The sequence below is a fragment of the Aythya marila genome (assembly GCF_965140915.1).
Source record: "Aythya marila genome assembly, chromosome: 2".
NCBI lineage: Eukaryota > Metazoa > Chordata > Aves > Anseriformes > Anatidae > Aythya > Aythya marila.
Genome location: NC_139043.1, coordinates 156,811,107 through 156,828,395, shown reverse-complemented (window position 1 = coordinate 156,828,395; position 17,289 = coordinate 156,811,107). Strand labels below are relative to the sequence as shown.

The following is a 17,289-nucleotide window of genomic DNA, read 5'->3' as shown; positions in this document are numbered from 1 at the left end:
GCAGAGGGCTGCAGGAGTGACCTCTGTGTGAAGAATCCAGCAGCTGCTCCATGTTAAATAAGGGCCATTTTCAGCCAGCTCCGAAGGGACCCGCTGCCAGCCAGAGCCAAGCCAGTAAGCAATGCTGTTTGCACCTCTGTGAGAGTAGATTTAAGAAATGGAAAAAACTGCTGCACAACAGCAGGAGTAAGAACCAACCCTGCAGACACCAAGGTCAGTGAAGAAGGAGGGGCAGGAGGTGCTCCAGTCAGGAGCAGCAGTTCCCCTGCAGCTTGTGGAGGCCCCTGATGGAGCAGGCTGTCCCCCTGCAGCCCATGGGTCCCACATGGAGCATATTTCCACGCTGCAGCCTGCGAAGGAGCCCCTGGTGGAGCAGGTGGATGTGGCCTGCGGCAGTCCCCTGCCGGAACAGGCCCTGGGCTGGAGCTGCAGCCCGTGGAGAGGAGACCACGCAGGAGGAGGTGATGTGGGGGGAGATGTTGCCCATGGGGGACCCACGTTGGAGTATTTTGCTCCTGATGGATGGAGCCCATGGTGCAGACCCATATCAGAGCAGTTCTTGAAGAGCTGCTGCCTGTGGGAAGCCCATTCAGGATCAGTTCAGGAAGGACAGCATCCCATGGGAGGAACCCCACACTGGAGCAGGGGAAGAGAGTGACTGTGAAGGAGCGTTGGAGACAAAGTGTTATGGACTGACCACAGTCCCTGATTCCCCATTCCCCTGTGCCACTCAGGGGGATGATGTAAAAGAGGGTGGATGGGGGGAAGGTGTTCGTAGTTTCGTTTGTTTGTTTCTCACTGCTCTAGCTTGTTAGTAATAGGTAATACATTTCATTAATGTCCCTATGCTGACTGTTTTGCCTGTGACAATAACTGTTGAGTTATCTTCCTGTCTGTATCTCAACCCTTGAGACCTTTCTACTGTATTTTCTCCCCCTTTCCCTTTGAGAAGGGGGAGAAAACCACACCCTCTTAATACAAAATGCAGTTGCACATAATGCCTATAAAGGGAAAATTTCAAAATCCACTTTCAGAAAGAGTGGTCTCATTTCAAAAGGCTTAACTTGTGAAACCTACTGCCCTAGGATGAAAAGTGAAATCAAAGACTTTGAAAGATTTAAAAGAAAAGATCAAAGCTGATATGGGTAAGAAGAGTTTGCGAGGATAAATAATGCTGTCAAACATCAAAAGTTGCATGAAATTAAGACAAAAAAAACCCACCCCACATTTCAGATTGAAAACTAGCCTCTAACCAGTGTTTTAGAAAATCATTCCCTAAAGGTAGGCTAACATATAATTGTTTGCTGCAGATTTGATTTTCTTCTGAAGAGACGACGTTGGTTGCCAGCAGTCACAGACAAAACTAGGGATAAGACTGGGAGGCCAAGTAGCAATGGTTTATAGACATGAGATGATTCTCCAAATCCTGACTTCTCCATTTCTTCTGAAGTACCAATTGACATCATTTAATACAGTCTCATGTAAAGCATTGGTGAGGTCATTCTCAAAAAAGACAGACAACTATCATTTGTAGTCACTCTAGGTACTCCCCTGGCTCATTAACCCTCAGAGCAATAACTCTCCACTGAGTTTATGACTAGCTAATTATATTCCTAGGTCTCTGAGATATTTTGAAAAAGCAGAGCTCTTTCCCTAGCTCTCTAGATGCCTCCTGTGGTGGATATTTCACCACCACAAAGGTATCACTCTGAAATACAGAAATTAACCTTGGCCTCTTCTACCTTTCTGCCCTGGTGCTGTCTTTTCCTGGACACATGCCAGCCTGCCTTTCCCCACATTGCCAGTCCTGGGCGAAGTCTCACCTGCTGGTTACTAGGAGAATAGGGGGTTTCCCTCCGGGAAATTCCTGTCCCAGACTCACTCGCAGGAGCCTGCAAGAGAGAAGACAAAGCTAGTTACTGTACAGCAGCGACGTCCATGTATCTCCCTTTGCAGTGACAGCAGCAGGCAAGGGAGACCACTGATATCTGGCCTGATGCCAGCTATTGGTCACTTCACCACAAGAAACCAGAGTTAGCATTGGTCCAATGACAGCTGTTACGTGGCAGAAACTTGCAAAAAGTACCAGAAATAGCAAGGGAATTACATTGAACATTAGAAGTCAGATCACATCAAAATGCCTTGCAAGGCCAACTGAATTAGGTTGAAGCCTTCTGCCTTGTAAGGCATTCCTGGAATCTTCTCCTCCTAACTTCCTGTTAGGCCTCAACAGGCTGGACCACAGTTAAGACAGACAATGTGTTGTATAGACACCAAGCAACAAAAGCCACTCCCAACTGAAAGGAGACAATATTCATCCCCAGCCACAACCATTGTAGACCCTTTATGACCAGACGAGCATAGGAAAGACAGGGCTCTCACCCCTTCTGTAGGAGCCTATGACCAGCAATGTTCTGGCAGAGAGCCAGCCTACAGCCAACCCCAACAGCTGCAACAAGACGGCAGAGCCCCCGATAATTACCATACTGTGCACATGAATAAGGAGCATGATTTGAAAAGTATTTTAGATGCCTAAAGATGGAAACAAGTTGTTTGGGATTTACAGAATTGTTTAAGTAAATAGGGTTTTGCAATTAATACCATACTCATGTACTAGTGAATCCTGTTAACTGGATTCAGGTCAGCCTTGGGCAACTGTGTGTCTACTGACCAAGCCAGGAGATGTAATCTGAGGTCTATATTGAAGAACAGAAAACATCTGATTCTTCTTAGCACTGTAGTGACAGAGATGTGGCAGTCTCAACACATCTACTTCCATGCCACTGCTACGCTCTCACTCACCCTGCTTCTTAGTACCTCTGTCCAACCCTTCCTTATGCGACAACACACAGCCTACCAATCCATCAAGGAGGGAGCCGTTCTACAAAAAAGCTAATTCTGCAAAGAAAATACTTAAGCTTCCTAACACAGCTGACACAAAATTCTGGTGTCAGCACACAGGAGAACATACAGACAAGGGGAATCAATCCCTTTCAACAGCAATGTGGAATTAGATTAGCTCAAGCTAACTGATGATAGATGATCTGGCATAAAACCTGCCTTCAAAAAGGGCCAGTGCTTTGTAACCCCTGCTTTTTTGAATCATTAACTCTGAAGGTGGATATGTCCCTATTATGTCCATAGCACAGACTTTGAATATACTGAGAGGTTACAGAGATGCCACTGCATGCCTTGTCCTATTCTTAAAATGCCTACACATATGTGAAAAACAAATTCTCACCAAGGAACTAGGCTATAAACATCTAAGAAAACTATAGCTAGGTGTTGTTTTGATTTGTTTCCTTCTGTGTGTGTGCATGTATTGGGTGGGGTATGGTGTTTGCCTAGTGTTCTTTTGCTTCTCTTGCTCTTTGCATCTACCAAAAGGCTCATAAAGGAAGAAGGGAAGTGGGTGCAGTGCTAACCTGGAGCAGACAAGTTTTTGGGCCTAGTCGTCCTTGCTCAGCTACTTGTTTGCTGTGCAGCAGTGAAGAAAATAAATACACATGTTCCACAGTGAAAAGCAAAGCTCTCCCTTGAAAACTGAAAGCCTAGATATATTGAAACATGTCACTTCAAGGAACAGCATGCTCCTGGGCTGTAGATTAACTAAGTCAGCTGCACTGCCTCTTAGCTTTCAGGGGTCTAATAATGTCTGTGTTTGTTCAGGCCCAGATACAAACACATGGTGTGACACCGTTACCCTTCTTCTACAAGCCCCGCCAACTTCCTGCTCTCACAACTACTGTAGACAAGGAACACTACTGTTCCTGATTTTTGCCTGCCCATAGAGACACTGGTGGAGCTGGGGGGAGGGAGGAGGAAAGAGAAGGTCCTCCCCAGTCCTTACATCACTGCCTCCTCACGAAGAGGGGCTTAGAAGCATGCATACTTGGCAATAACTGGGGTTCGTTAGTGGCTGGAGGACAATTCACTGACTGTCAGTGAATGACTGCCACTGCACACAGAAGCACGTATGTTAGATAGGACCAGCCCCTGCACAGGCCTCGTGCTGCCTGGCATCTGGGGCCCAGTGCATGCACGGTGGTTTAGTAGGAGGCAAGTGGCTTTAACTGTGTGATTGCATGCCACACACAGCATGCCATGGGACTGCTTGCCTTGAAGTAAAGGTTGGTCTTCAGCACTCCCTCCCTGCCATAGCCCAGGGGTGGGCCCCCCAGACAAGCTTTGCCTGCTGCTTTCCCCTTTCGGTTAGCCACCACAAAGGGGTTCTCACTGAAGAGGATTGGCTGAGAGTCGATCATACACTCTTGTTCTGGCATCTTTGGCATCTGGTCCTGGGACAGGGGGCAACCAGTGGGATCCTGCTTGTCTAGCTGGGGCTTTTCTGCCCCACTTGCACACTGGTTGGGTGATGCAGGGTCCTGGGGAAGGCCAGGCACACGTCTGTTGATCAGGCCTGCAGCTGTTTCTGGGGAGGAGTCCCGGCTATCCTGGGCCACTGGTGGAGACAGCATAGTGCAGTCACCCTCCATTCTGGAGCTGGCCCTATTATACTGAATAAGCTGCGAGGAAACAAAATGATCAGAAAGAAATGAAGAGAACAGAGTAAAGGAGAGGAGGCAGAAAATAGAGAGCAGCTGCTGATGCTGAAGGATAGGGGAGAGAAGAATATCAGTACTACTTCCCATACTACCATCCCCTCCCTCTCTTCTACTCTATCACCGACTTTGTGATCCTTAATACAATTTCCAAGAGAGGACTTTTTCTCACAGCATGCAATACATACACCAAGTAATCAACAGGCACATGCATACTCCTGCATTTTTCCAGCTCTCATACATACTCCAGCTTACATTTCAGCAACTCAACAATAACACTGCTTCTCCTTAGCTAAAGTGACTGCCAAAACCTGCACAAACACAGTGTTCCACGTCACGGCAGCACATTCTCAGCTCCACCATTACATAGCCAAATATCACCCGTCTCACCCCAGCACACTTTCAAGTAGCTCCAGCACTATCTTACAGAATAACATCTCCCATCTTGCTCCAGTGCACTTCCATACAGTCACACAATAACACCATATTGCTCACCCTGAGCAGATCCATCATATCTGCATGCACAATCATTCTTTTTATGGTCCCATTTCATCAATATGCTATCAACTGCTAGTACCAGAGAGCTAAATAATAGCTAACAGAGCACTGATCTCTTTCAGCACTCTTATTGAAGGCAGAACTGAAACAGAGTTCCAGTTCTGCCTAGGATCAACTGTACCCATCCAAGATGAAGCACTGACCTTTCCTCTTCTAATACTATAAAAGAGTGCTTGTTACCCCAGCCAAAGCCTTCTTCAGGGAAGCAGAGATAATCACAGAACAATGTTCCAAACTCCTTCTGTCCAACTGCCTGCTGTGGAGCAGAAAGACCCCTTCTGCTTAGAGCACATTCTACAGTTCCTATGTCACGGCAGCAGTCACAAAAATAGCTCTCAAGGGCTGGATGGACTGGTGACTACAATGGCAGCGGAGAGGCTCAGGAATTTCTGAGGCCCTCCCCCAGCCCCTAAATCCCAACCCAACCTAATGCAGTAGATGGCAGAGCCCTGGTTCCTATCACATTTCTTCAGACAATGAAGCCTGTGCAACCCTTAGGAATACTGTTATTGTAGCTATGTCACTTTCCAATGTAAGAATGCTATCAAACAATTCACACACCCCCAACCAAAAATCCAACCTTATTTTCACAAAATGCCACAATCTACACTAGCAGAGCTGCAGTACACACAAAGTTACACCAGACAAAAAGTATTTTCAGGAACAGTGTTTGTTTGTTTGCTTGTGGATGCAGTAATGAGAACACTACTAGCAATCCACCACTGCAAGGTGGGTTTGCTGGTCCTACAGGCAGACCACTCTGTCACTACTGCCACTTTCCCTTGCTAAACAGGATATTACAATACTGACCAACGTGTATTCCAGATGAATCCCAAAATCACGAAGGCCTGCCCTGCTCACACAAAGGGAAAAAAGATAAATGACACTTTTATGGCACTGTGGAGGTGGTCATCTCACCAAGACTCCATGAGGTCTGTTAGACCTCAAAGCCCTGTTTTGTTCACAGACATGACTGGAACTGAGCTTCACACATTCCTCCTTTAATCTCCAGCACTACTGCTGTAGCACTGTATTCTAGTGCAGGATGCCCTTCTCCCTCCTCTCCACAGTGGACTATTTTTATCAAACAAGTAACAATTTCTGTTTTGGGTAAGCAAAGATTTTGGCAATGCAGTGTGCTTTTCCCAGCCTTGCCTCTGTCACTCCACAGTCCAGCAGAGAGGCCAATACTATTTTACCATGCATACTCCATGGAAAATGCATTTACAGTTCTGATCTATCACTTTGCCCTAACCTGAAATCTCACTGCTACAGAGAAAGAATCAACGACTAGAAATTGAAGAAATTCAGACTAGATAGTAGAGATTATTAATTTAATATCAATGGTGACCTGTTACTGAGAGATGTGTCTTCTCCATTTCTTTTAGTCCAGAAAGCAAAATAAGAGTTTAAATGTTTTCTTGTGGCTAGCCAATCTTTCATGGGTATAGTTTTCATGCCTGTAATATGCAGAAAAATGAGAGACTACAACAGCTCCTTTATTAATGTGACGGTATTATCCTGAATTTCAAGTGCACTGGGTGCTCTGCAAGACCGAGTTATTGAGAAGCTGGCACGGCCAGAGGGCATCACTGAGAAGAATATTCTTATGCAGCTTTCAACTGAACATTTGTAGTTTGGACAACCATCTGCCCTTTCTTTAGGCACAGTTCTTGGGGCATCCCCATGAGAAAATCCACCTGCAAACTACAGCAAAGATATGGCAGAGGTCTGCACCTACTCCTGCTCAACAGTGTGAAGAACAGCAGGCCCTGCAGTCCCTTGCAGGGCATTACACAGCAACAGAAGATATGTAAGACGCTGCTTAGGAAATAGTACTTGGTGAGAGAGTTGGGCTAAGTATAGGAAGAAAAAGAAACATACCATGGGAATAGGGCAATAGTATTAGCCCTCTTAATCCAGGCAGGCTATCTGCGGATAGACAACCTGCTAACTGAGCTGCAGGGATTTCTGCTGGCTGGACTGATCCATGCTTGAATCTTCCAGTCAGTCATCAAATAAGCTAGGTGCAGTTACTGAAGGAAAGCCAGAACCTTGCTGGCCTTGAAGCCCATATCTCACAGTCTGAGCAGATATATTTTTTTGAAACAAAGCAAAGACAAGGCTGTGCAAAAGACAGCTGGAAGAAGATAAACATAGGCACTAATTGGCCCTTCCCCTGAGATGGGACATTTATAGATGCGCCCTTACACCCTGGCATTCCAATGTGTCCGGCTGCACATTCCAGTGCCCAGCATTCCTGGGCTGACACAGACCGCTAAGGCACAAGTTCCCCAATGCTGCTCTGCTCTGGAAGACACGGGCTGTTCAGCAAGAGGCAGCTGCTTGCATGGGGCTGGCTATCTCCCTGCTTCCAGCTACTAAGTTACATGAAGAGATGCTACAAATACTTTAAACCTTTTCCTGATAAAAGTTTTCTCTGTGAACAGCCAGGAGAGAAAACTCAAAGCTGGGGAGCATGGAGTGTAACAATATGAGTCATAGCTGATGGCAAAGAAGATCTCTAATCAGTGTGAAATTAGAAAAGCAAGAGGGCCTGAAATCAATGAGAGGACAGACGAATAGGAGAGAAGACATGTATGGATGAAATGGAGACAAGTAAATGTAAAAGAGATGATCCTGAAACAGTGGAATGGGAACACAGAAAACATCAGGTCTGGTGGCAGTGGAAAGACAAGAGATACTTAGCTTCTGATGATATCAGCAAAGGGGTGGTCTAGCTGCAACAGCAGGAAAGGAATAGAGGTTAAGACTCAGGATGTGTCTCTGAAGAAGCAGGCAGAAACACAGTAGAATAGGTATGATACAGGGAGGACAAAACAAGACCAAAGGAAATAGAGATGGAGAGGTAAACTGAGACTTTGAACACAGGAAAGATGGATGACAGTAATGTGTGAAATCTGTGAAATCTGAATTTTCTCTTTACTGAGTTGCCACTGTATATCAGGGACTGAAATGCAGAGAGGTAGAAGTATCCAAGGCTGTGATGATGCAATCACTCCTACTTTGCCTTTTGCAGTTCTAGATGGGTCTTGATTTTGCTTTAATACATTTGCTATCAGTGCCCTACATCCCTTTTTTTCTCTGCACACAATACTGTTGTCCTCTGTGTCCAGCATAATCTTCCCCTCCCTATTCTGCAGCTTTCAGTACTTGCCCCCTTCTATGACAACGCCCCACACACTCTCATTCACACATATTCTTTTCTCCTGTTGAGCTGTTCTTTCTGCCTTGTTTGAAACACCTTCTTCTGTGTCTCAGTGACTACAGAGGCCGCTTCCCTTTCCAAAATGGGAAGCAACCTGTCTCTGTGCTCTCCTCTTTTGCTAATTCTAATCTTCCTGTTACAGCTCCCTCCTATTTCAGTGTTGGAAGTCTACTACAGTTCTGCTGAGAGGACCATCATCTCTCACACCAGTGCACAAGGTGAGGGCAGGTAAGGGGATGATCACAGCTTCTCCCGTGCAGGGACCCACAACTCAACAGCCCCTCACTTACAGTGCGATTGACTCTCTGTAAGCCACTGCTGGGCAAAGCAGCCAGGGTCCGATAGTCCAGTCTCAAAGGTTCACTCGTGATATTCTGGAGAGGGGCAAAGGGGGGAGCAAAAACAAACAAACAAACAAACAAAAACAACACAAACACCAGGAAGAGATCAGGCCAAAAGTCAACTAAATCAACTATAGAGAGCAATTGAAAGGAAACCACCCCTAGTAATAACCAAGACCTTATTTCCAAACTATGCAGGAAGTTCCCACACTTGGAAGTGAACCTGGAAGTGTTCCAAACACATCCATAGGGAAACACAATAGATGCTGGCCTTGAGAAAAACTGCTGGAATCATGCCACATGGGCTTTTGGTCATCCACTGGTGCATAGATCCTCACCATTTCTCCTGCCCCAGTGTGCACACATCCATTCCCTTACAGGAGGAGGAAAGCATATGATATACACACATACCAGATTGGTTTTTGTTTTAAATAGCATCCAGAAAGACTTCCAGTCTGGAGATGGAATTATTTGAGCAAGTGGTATCTTTTCTCTACCTTAACTCAAACTCATTGTATACTTTTGTATTATTTTACTTTCCAGTTGAATTTGTCTGGCTTTCAAATTTTAGCCACTATTTTACAGCATTACTTTCTCAATCACATTAAAGACTTCTTCATTCCTGGTATCTTCTCAAGTCTTTTAGGGGGCGGGTTAGGGGTGAGGTGAAAACACAAACTGAGGGGAATGAGTGCTTCTACCTTTAGATATTTTTCTAGCCTTTAAATCCAGTTGTGGCATTTTTCTATGACTCTCCAACCCTCCCACCATGCTCCTCACCTCCGCCGCCTCCTCCTCAAGTTGCTGTGTGGCTGCCTCCCGCTCCCTACGCATCCACTCCTTCCATGAGACAGGACAGAGTCAGAGCAGCATCCAAGCAGTGCAGGCAAAGAGAGAGGGAAAGAGGTCAGCACCATGCTGGGCAATAATTTGAGGGGAGAACAGAGAGGCATGAACAGAACAGGGCTGGCACCAGGATGGGACAAGCAGAAATCCAGCACGAGTTGGGCTCAGGGAAAGAGAAGTTAGCACTCTGCATGAGCTGGGTTATTGCCAGCAAAACAAATGGGAACAGACACCTTACACAATACAAGCCAGGTTGTCACCAGAGGAGGGGAAGAGGGCAGATGTCTCTAAGATCCTCAGCAGGGCCAATCCTGGGGAAAAGGAAGGGGAGCTAAAGCTGCCCACACAGCACAAACTGCACATCACTGAGGGATAGGAGAAGACTGCTTATTGCTAGAACAGACATCTTGACAGAGCACAGACTGGGGAAGCTTTGAGGGAATGGAAAAACAAATCTAAAGAGCACAGGCCTTTCCTTTCCATCAAGGAAAAAGATGTAAAAAAATCACATGCTTGTTAATAGCATCACAGCCAAAAGGCTATAGAAAGACAGAAATTGTAGGCAGGGCTTAAAACCATCTGGTTAGCACAGCACAGGAATATCATAAAAGAGTCACCAGTGACTAATCTCACACACCCTACTACAGCCTTGCCTCAAAATTGCAAGACGAAGGTAATAATATATGTTATTTGTCATAATGGAAGAATGATATCTGTGCATTTTGTGACTTTTCCCCCAGAACCTATGCTGCAGAGTAAAGGCTGTGGACAAAAGGAGCATAATTTCTCCATTCTATTGCGTATTCCAACCCTCTTGACTGCTCCCAAACAGCAGCACCCAGATGGTCCAGAAATCCCAAGGCTGGAAATACATCTGAGAAATGCAGAAGGAGCCACCTGAAAGTTCTGGTATGCACCTAGCTCGCCTCTTTGAAAACTTCTTTGCATTACCACTAGCAAATAATCAATGCCCCACATCACACCCTCAATCTCCAGACAATAATGAGAGACATGAGAAGGCAATAATACTCTGGTGGATCACAGGACCCAATGGGATATTTAGGGATACTTATGCTAAAGTCTACACTAGAACTGGTTACACATATTTTGGACAAGTATTATCCGTGAAACTGGATATTCAAACTCACAGTAATCTTTCAAGTTCAAATTTTTCATAAAAAGCAATCATAACACCACCAGTACTTTTTAAAATGAGAGGCAGCCAAGGCTACCCACTCAACCATAAAAGCTTTTCTGTCCTTCGGTGGTTATTTGTTTGTTTGTTTGTCTTGACAGTTTCTGGGTGTATTTTTAAGTAATCTCAGCATAAATTTTGGAAAAGCCTTTACCTACCTAAGACTGAAATAATGCAACCTGCTTAGACAGAGCTACATGGTTTTGAAGCAGGAATGGCTCTTGGTTTATCCAAAGGTTTTAGAAATATGGGTAATGACTTCTAACATCTGAAGGCTATTAGAGAGCTTTCAGATCCATATGCTACCAATTTAAAACTGGTAGGAATATTCTTTGCTGCAACAGTAACACTACAAAAATAGTTTTTCTGCAATCGCAACATACCACTCTACTTTCCTTCCTAGGCAAGGAAGGAGAATTTTATGTGAAAAGAATAAATCTTATCGAAGTTGGCTCTGCTCTGAGCAGAGAGCTGAACCAAAAGACCTGTAGAGGTCCCTTTCTGCCTGAATTACTCTAGTATTCTATATGGTCCACTGGAAGACTTCTCCTATACGTATAGGTCTCAAACACCATCAGAACACTTTGCAGATCCTTAGGACAGACAGCTTTTATCCAACTCTTGCACATGGTGATGTCAATCTAACCAACCTTTATGCCAACAGAGGTGAAAAAAGTTTCAAAAGGGATCTGTAACATGCTGAAACCTGTTTGTCTCTCTGCTCCAGTCTTTCATAAAGTCATATTCCTGCATAGCCCATACCAGTCATGGACCAGAAGACAGGGTAGGATTATGTAAATATAAAATACATATATTTAATGATTACACACTGCATGACTGAAAGGTCGTAAGGCTGTTTTCTTGTTCATTGTTCTGTACTATTACAGCCTGTACCCATTATTGTTTTTTCCAAAACAATATTGTTTTTTCCAAAACAATAAAAAAATAAAATCTCAAATGTTAACTGAACTAGAAAGATAATCTCCGTCCAGAACTGCCAACAAAACTGCGCTCTTGGGGTATAGCAAATGTAAAAACAAAAACAAAAACCACGCACACAGAAAAAAAAACAGGTTTGGTGAAATCCATTCAGCTGAGGAATTACAACTACAAATAGAACCTACAGAAATATTAAAGTAGATCTAAATTGGAAACCTGAAAAACTGCCTGCAACATGTACACACATTAATCTGCCAGGAGAACAGATTTACAACTGACAGTACTGAAGAATTTAATTTTCAAAAAGGATCTGACTGGATAAATTACAGTTTTAAGAAGGATAACTAGAAAACCTAAGTACTTGAGGGGCTTGTCTCTACTAATCTATTTCTGTGAAAGACTGAAAGAATGAGTAGAAATACAAAATTCTCATGACCAATCAGAAAAATGGCCATGAAAACTGAAGAGCACAAACTTCTGATTGATTAACAGGGTCAATTCTTCAAACTCAGTGCAACTTTGAGCTGTGTGTTCTCATCTTTGCTCAGAAAAGCTCTGTCTGATCATGGAGTGCTGTATACACAGAACTGATTAAAGTGGGACTTCCAAAATAATATGCCATTTTCCTCAAAGTTGCAGCTTTGAGAAAACCTTGGTCAGAAAGTACCTGCAGGTAACAGAGACAAACTCCACAAATAACAGTAAGTACCATCAAAGAAGTACACAGAAAGGTATGGCAAAGCCAAAAAGCAACTACGGTAACTGAGAGGTGCACTATGGAGAGAGACGGCCCAAAGTTCCCCACGGCAATCACATTTAGGTAGAGGTAATCTGTGGCATTCTCCTTAGGGCTCACAGACTTAGCAGAACTGCTGTCAAGAACAGATTCCACTACATGAAAAGTCTCTCACCACTTTCTCCATTTCTTCTCTCTCCCACTGAGTTGCTTCTCTCACCATTTCCATCTCCTAGGAGAGACCAAAATTAGAGCCACTTCACCCAGTGCTCTCTCCTCACATGGAGCACCTGCAGCCTCATGAAGATTTCAGTCATGTCCTAGTGTATTCCTGATAAAAGTGCTGGGACCTGCTGATCCCATAAAAAGGAAGCCCATTATCCATTATACTGCAGATTCCACGCACTGAGGGAGAAACTTGAGATTTTTGGAAACTTTTTCCACTCTACATCATTCTCCCAGCTGTAGCCAGAATACTCACCTTTTGTAAGATCTCCAGTTCTTCAGGGCTTAAATCACGGTCAATAGACGAGATACTTTCTAGGCTATTCTTACGCCCAATACCAGTAGCAAAAGGGTTTGCAATAATTCCTGGAGACATCTACAAAATAGAAGGGGAATAAACATGGTGAAAGCCCATAGTATACCATACAAAAAATTATATATCCTGGGCTACCAGATGTAGAGTACTAAGACGCTCCTAGGCAAGTCAGAACTGTTTCACAACTTAAAACCTCATTTCAATGGTCAGTTACACAAGGAAATTGAGGGCTAAGAAAGAAGAATCTGAATTGAAACAGGTACAGAAAAGGGTAAGGTTACCAAGAACTGAGCACATAATCTAATCTAGTGAAGGTTTAAAAAAAAGCTTACTTGCTAAACCTCAGAAATTTGATAAGGCACAGGCTTGCTATGTGTGTTTTCCTGTGGGGAAAGGTGATCTCCAATAACAGAAATTTACTTTAAAAGTAACATCAGTCAGTACAAGAAAAAATGGGCATAAAATATACCAGATACAATTAGTTTGAAAACTACATTTCTAGTCAGTGCAGTGATATAGTGAAACAGCTCTGTAATCAGCAGAAGATACACAGCCTTGGGAGACTTCTGATTTATGAACCAGCAATCACTCCCAGTTCATACAGCAGGAGACCAAACTTCGAAACGTGGGAACTCTAAAAAAAATCTACAGCGAAAGGCTGGAAAATCTAGCAATCTTCTTTGCAGAATAGGTGGGATCCTTGCAGTACTGGTCACTACAAGGGCACCCTGCACTTCACTCTTTACCTCAATGGCAGCTGCAGCCTTAGGATCAAAGCCGTCACACACCAGCACCAAGAGTGTGTCACCCACACTTCGCAGTATCTGTACTGCTTCTGTATGCGTCATTCCCAGCAAACTCTGATGATTCACCTCCAGGATCCGCATTCCCACCTTCAGACGGCCATCCCGAGCAGCAGCCCCAGAGGAGCTCACCTACAAGGAATGGGCAAAATCAAGATTTTACATCAGGAGTTAAGCTTAAGTAAACACGGAGACCATCAGGAAGAATCATAGAATCACAGAATATCCTGAGTTGGAAGGGACCCACAAGGATGGTCAAGTCCAGCTCCTGGCTCCACGCAGGTCTGCCCAAAAATTAGAATTCAGACCATATGACTAAGGGCATAGTCCAAACGCTTCTTAAACTTCAACAGGCTTGGTGCCATGACTATATCCCTGGGGACCCTGTTCCAGTGTGCAACAACCCTCTTGGTGAAGAACCTTTTCCTGATATCCAGCCTGAACCTCCCCTGTCGCAGCTTGAGTCCATTCCCTCAGGTCCTATCACTGGTCACCAGAGAAAAGAGATCAGTACCTGCCTTCTTCTATGAAGAATACAAGGCTGGGCCATCAGAGGAACAAGAAGATGAAGATGAGGATATCCAAAAACCATCAATAACTATCCGATAGACTATGACTGTATCACACACTGATTGGTAACAGGGTCCATCCAGATGACTGAAAAGCCCATGAAACTGAGAATTTTAGAAATTCTGTGCAACTATAAGCCACACTTACAGTCCCAAAGCTGGGAAAAAAAAACAAGAAAACCTTGAAGAAAATAGGAAGGCCTGTAGCTTGTGTAGTTTTCTATAGCTTGTGTAGTCTTTTAGCTGAAAAAAAGACATGTAGCCTCAAGCTAGCAGAAGCAAGGAAGATAAGCGATAAAAGGTAAAAAACAAGACGGAGAAAAACAGCCCCAGACTGACCTATAGTAATCTTTTGCTCATTGAGAGGTCATTAGCATATTAAAATCACATCTATGAAAATGCTAATGTATGCTAATGTGGGATTTGGTGTGCCCCCTGCCCCACCCACCCCCCGCTGTTCCTCTAACGTGCAAACTCAGTGGAGTTAAGTTAGGTGAGCTGTAATAGCCAACCAAAAGTAGCCAAAGATGAGTTTTCACAAGTTTGCTGTGTATAAATTACAGTGATTCAAGTCAGAGGTTTACTTGCTTTGCAAAAGATTGCCAAGCACCTGACTCTGCAGAGTTATATAATTAATTATTTAATTAAAAGACCTTTGCGTGGATTCTGACTCTGTGTACTTATTGCCATGCCACACCGGGCACAAACCTACGGACAACACTAAGTATAAGATATTGTAGATAACAAGCTATGACGGTTGTTAACTTCTTTTTTTTTTTTTATGAAATAGTAAATCTCTAATTACAATCACAGCCCTGTGGCCAGTCCTACTTTTACCAAGGATCCCTAAAGAACATGCCTGTCCTCCATAGAGTTGGGCAACAGCAGCCAATTACTACAAAGGATTAACTGGCAGCTATGGAGTGTCCACCGTCCAGCAAGGACTCTCTACAGTAGGGGCAGAGTTTCCACCCTAACATATGAGCTAGAAAGGGAAACAGTGACATTAATATGAACATCCAAAGCAAGCAAGGGATGTAAAATTACACTCCTTGTCACTATGCTCCCTTGGTAAGAAAGAAGATGCAGTACTTTTTGACAAAGGTCAGGAGAAGCATAAGCTTATATATAGTATTTTGTTGAAAATAAAATGTGTGTTACTTCCTGGGGAAAAGCAACGTGACAAATGAGTATGCACACGAGGAGTCACAAAGAAAAGGGAAAAATTACACACATGGTGCACTGCACATGAAGTACAGTCAGGAATTAATTCATAATGCTTTCAATGAAAGGAGGAAAATGAATGCATGTTTCAGTGAGCAAAAAGGCCACAAGCACTTGGGGGAAGCAAAAGAAAGAATGCAAGGCAAAATAAAGATAAACATAGGAAACGAGAAAAGAAATTTACAGATGTTGTAGAGGAGGAAATATGAAAGGAAACACAAGCACATGCTTCAGTGGATAGAGAAAAAAATAAAAACTAAAGGAGAATTAGTGTACCCAGTGAAAAGTGGAGAAAGCACACGAAACAAATTCCCACAAGGATCAACTTTCTCCCTACCAGTCCTTGCATGCAACCAAGTTGCAGAATTCGTGGTCCGGTACCTTAGAAATGAAGATGCCTTCATCAGTGGGATCAAATGGATTTCCAGCATGACCTTTTGCTCCACCCCGGATGCTGATGCCCAGCTTCTCTCCTGGAGCCTTTTCAATGCATATTTCCTGCAAATACAGATACAGTCTTCCTTGTTTCTGGGTTAAGTTCAGGCTGGGATTGTTGAGGAAAAAGTTTCAATAATTGGCCATATTCTAAATATAGCGAAAGGGACCTGAATTGGTTTCACTGATTTGGCACAGCGGCTCTGCCCTTTCTGTATTTCTGTCTCCTATTCAAGACCAGTCTTTGTGAAATCTGAGAATGATCAATTATGATCACAATATCATCATGGCCCTGGCAAGAAACCCTCCACAGCCCTCAACCGTGTATGTACTTATATGAGAATGGATTCCTCCACAAAGGAATTACAGAATGTAATATAGAATGATTTAGGTTGGAAGAGACATTAAATAACACCTAGTTCCAACCCCCCTGCCATGAACAGGGACACTTTCCACTAGATCAGATTGCTCATCCAGCCTGGCCTTGAGCACTTCCAGGGATGGGGCATCCACAACTTCTCTGGACAACCTGTTCCAGTGCCTCATCACCCTCATCATGAAGAATTTCTTCCTAATATCTAATCTAAATCTGCCCTATTTTAGTTTTAAACAGTTATCCCTTGCCCTATCACTACACTCTGATGAAAAAATCCCTCCTCTTCTTTTCTGTAGGCCCCCTTTAAGTACTGTAAGGTTGTTACAAGTTCCCCCCAGAGCCTCTCTTCTCCAGGCTGAACAACCCCAACTCCATCAGCCTATCTCCATATGAAAGGTGTTCCAGCCTTCTGATCATCCTTGTGGCCTTCCTCTGGATCCAGAAACTTTAGCCAGAAGTTTGGCTGTATCCTAGACGCAGACTTCCAACTAGATAAGAAACTGCCTTCAGAGTTGAGCCTTCTATCAAGAAGAGAGTGCAGTTTACCCCAGCACTATTACTCAGAACCTACCTGCATACCAGGTGGTGGTGGATCTCGTCTTACTAACACAGTCAGCTCCTGGGTGTTGGAGAGTAGGGCATTCACTGCTTCCTGGTGGGTAGCATGGCGCAGGTCAATACTATTCACTTCCAGAATCCTGTCCCCAACACGGAGTCCACTGCGAGATGCCAACCCACGGGGAATGACCTACAAAGAATCATTAATGTTACATCTAGAAAAGAAAATTCCATCTCTCCTTGGAGATACACTGATAAAGCCTGTAGACACGCTTGAAAAACATGTGAACAGCAAGTAAGTGTTACAACTTCAGCAGAGGAAGGTGTAAGGGCCAATTTTTATCATGTCCCTATGCTATCCTCCAACATCTTGAGGC

At 44.0% G+C, this 17,289-nt stretch overlaps 1 protein-coding gene across 31 annotated transcripts in view; it reads right to left on the bottom strand.

Annotated features, from left to right (window-relative positions):
* The window catches only part of SCRIB (scribble planar cell polarity protein), a 117,227-nt gene that overhangs the window by 30,908 nt on the left and 69,030 nt on the right, over positions 1-17,289 (bottom strand). For 12 of the 31 annotated variants that reach the window (XM_082753427.1, XM_082753408.1, XM_082753405.1 and 9 more), the window contains 9 exons: positions 16,926-17,102; positions 15,925-16,041; positions 13,694-13,882; positions 12,888-13,007; positions 12,582-12,638; positions 9,471-9,530; positions 8,640-8,723; positions 4,119-4,526; positions 1,824-1,892 (listed from right to left, as the gene is read on the bottom strand). In XM_082753427.1, the coding sequence (XP_082609553.1) occupies positions 1,824-1,892; positions 4,119-4,526; positions 8,640-8,723; positions 9,471-9,530; positions 12,582-12,638; positions 12,888-13,007; positions 13,694-13,882; positions 15,925-16,041; positions 16,926-17,102 (1,281 nt within the window). The remainder of the gene's footprint in view (positions 1-1,823; positions 1,893-4,118; positions 4,527-8,639; positions 8,724-9,470; positions 9,531-12,581; positions 12,639-12,887; positions 13,008-13,693; positions 13,883-15,924; positions 16,042-16,925; positions 17,103-17,289) is intronic. The other 19 variants (XM_082753413.1, XM_082753414.1, XM_082753419.1 and 16 more) reach the window with 10 other exon arrangements.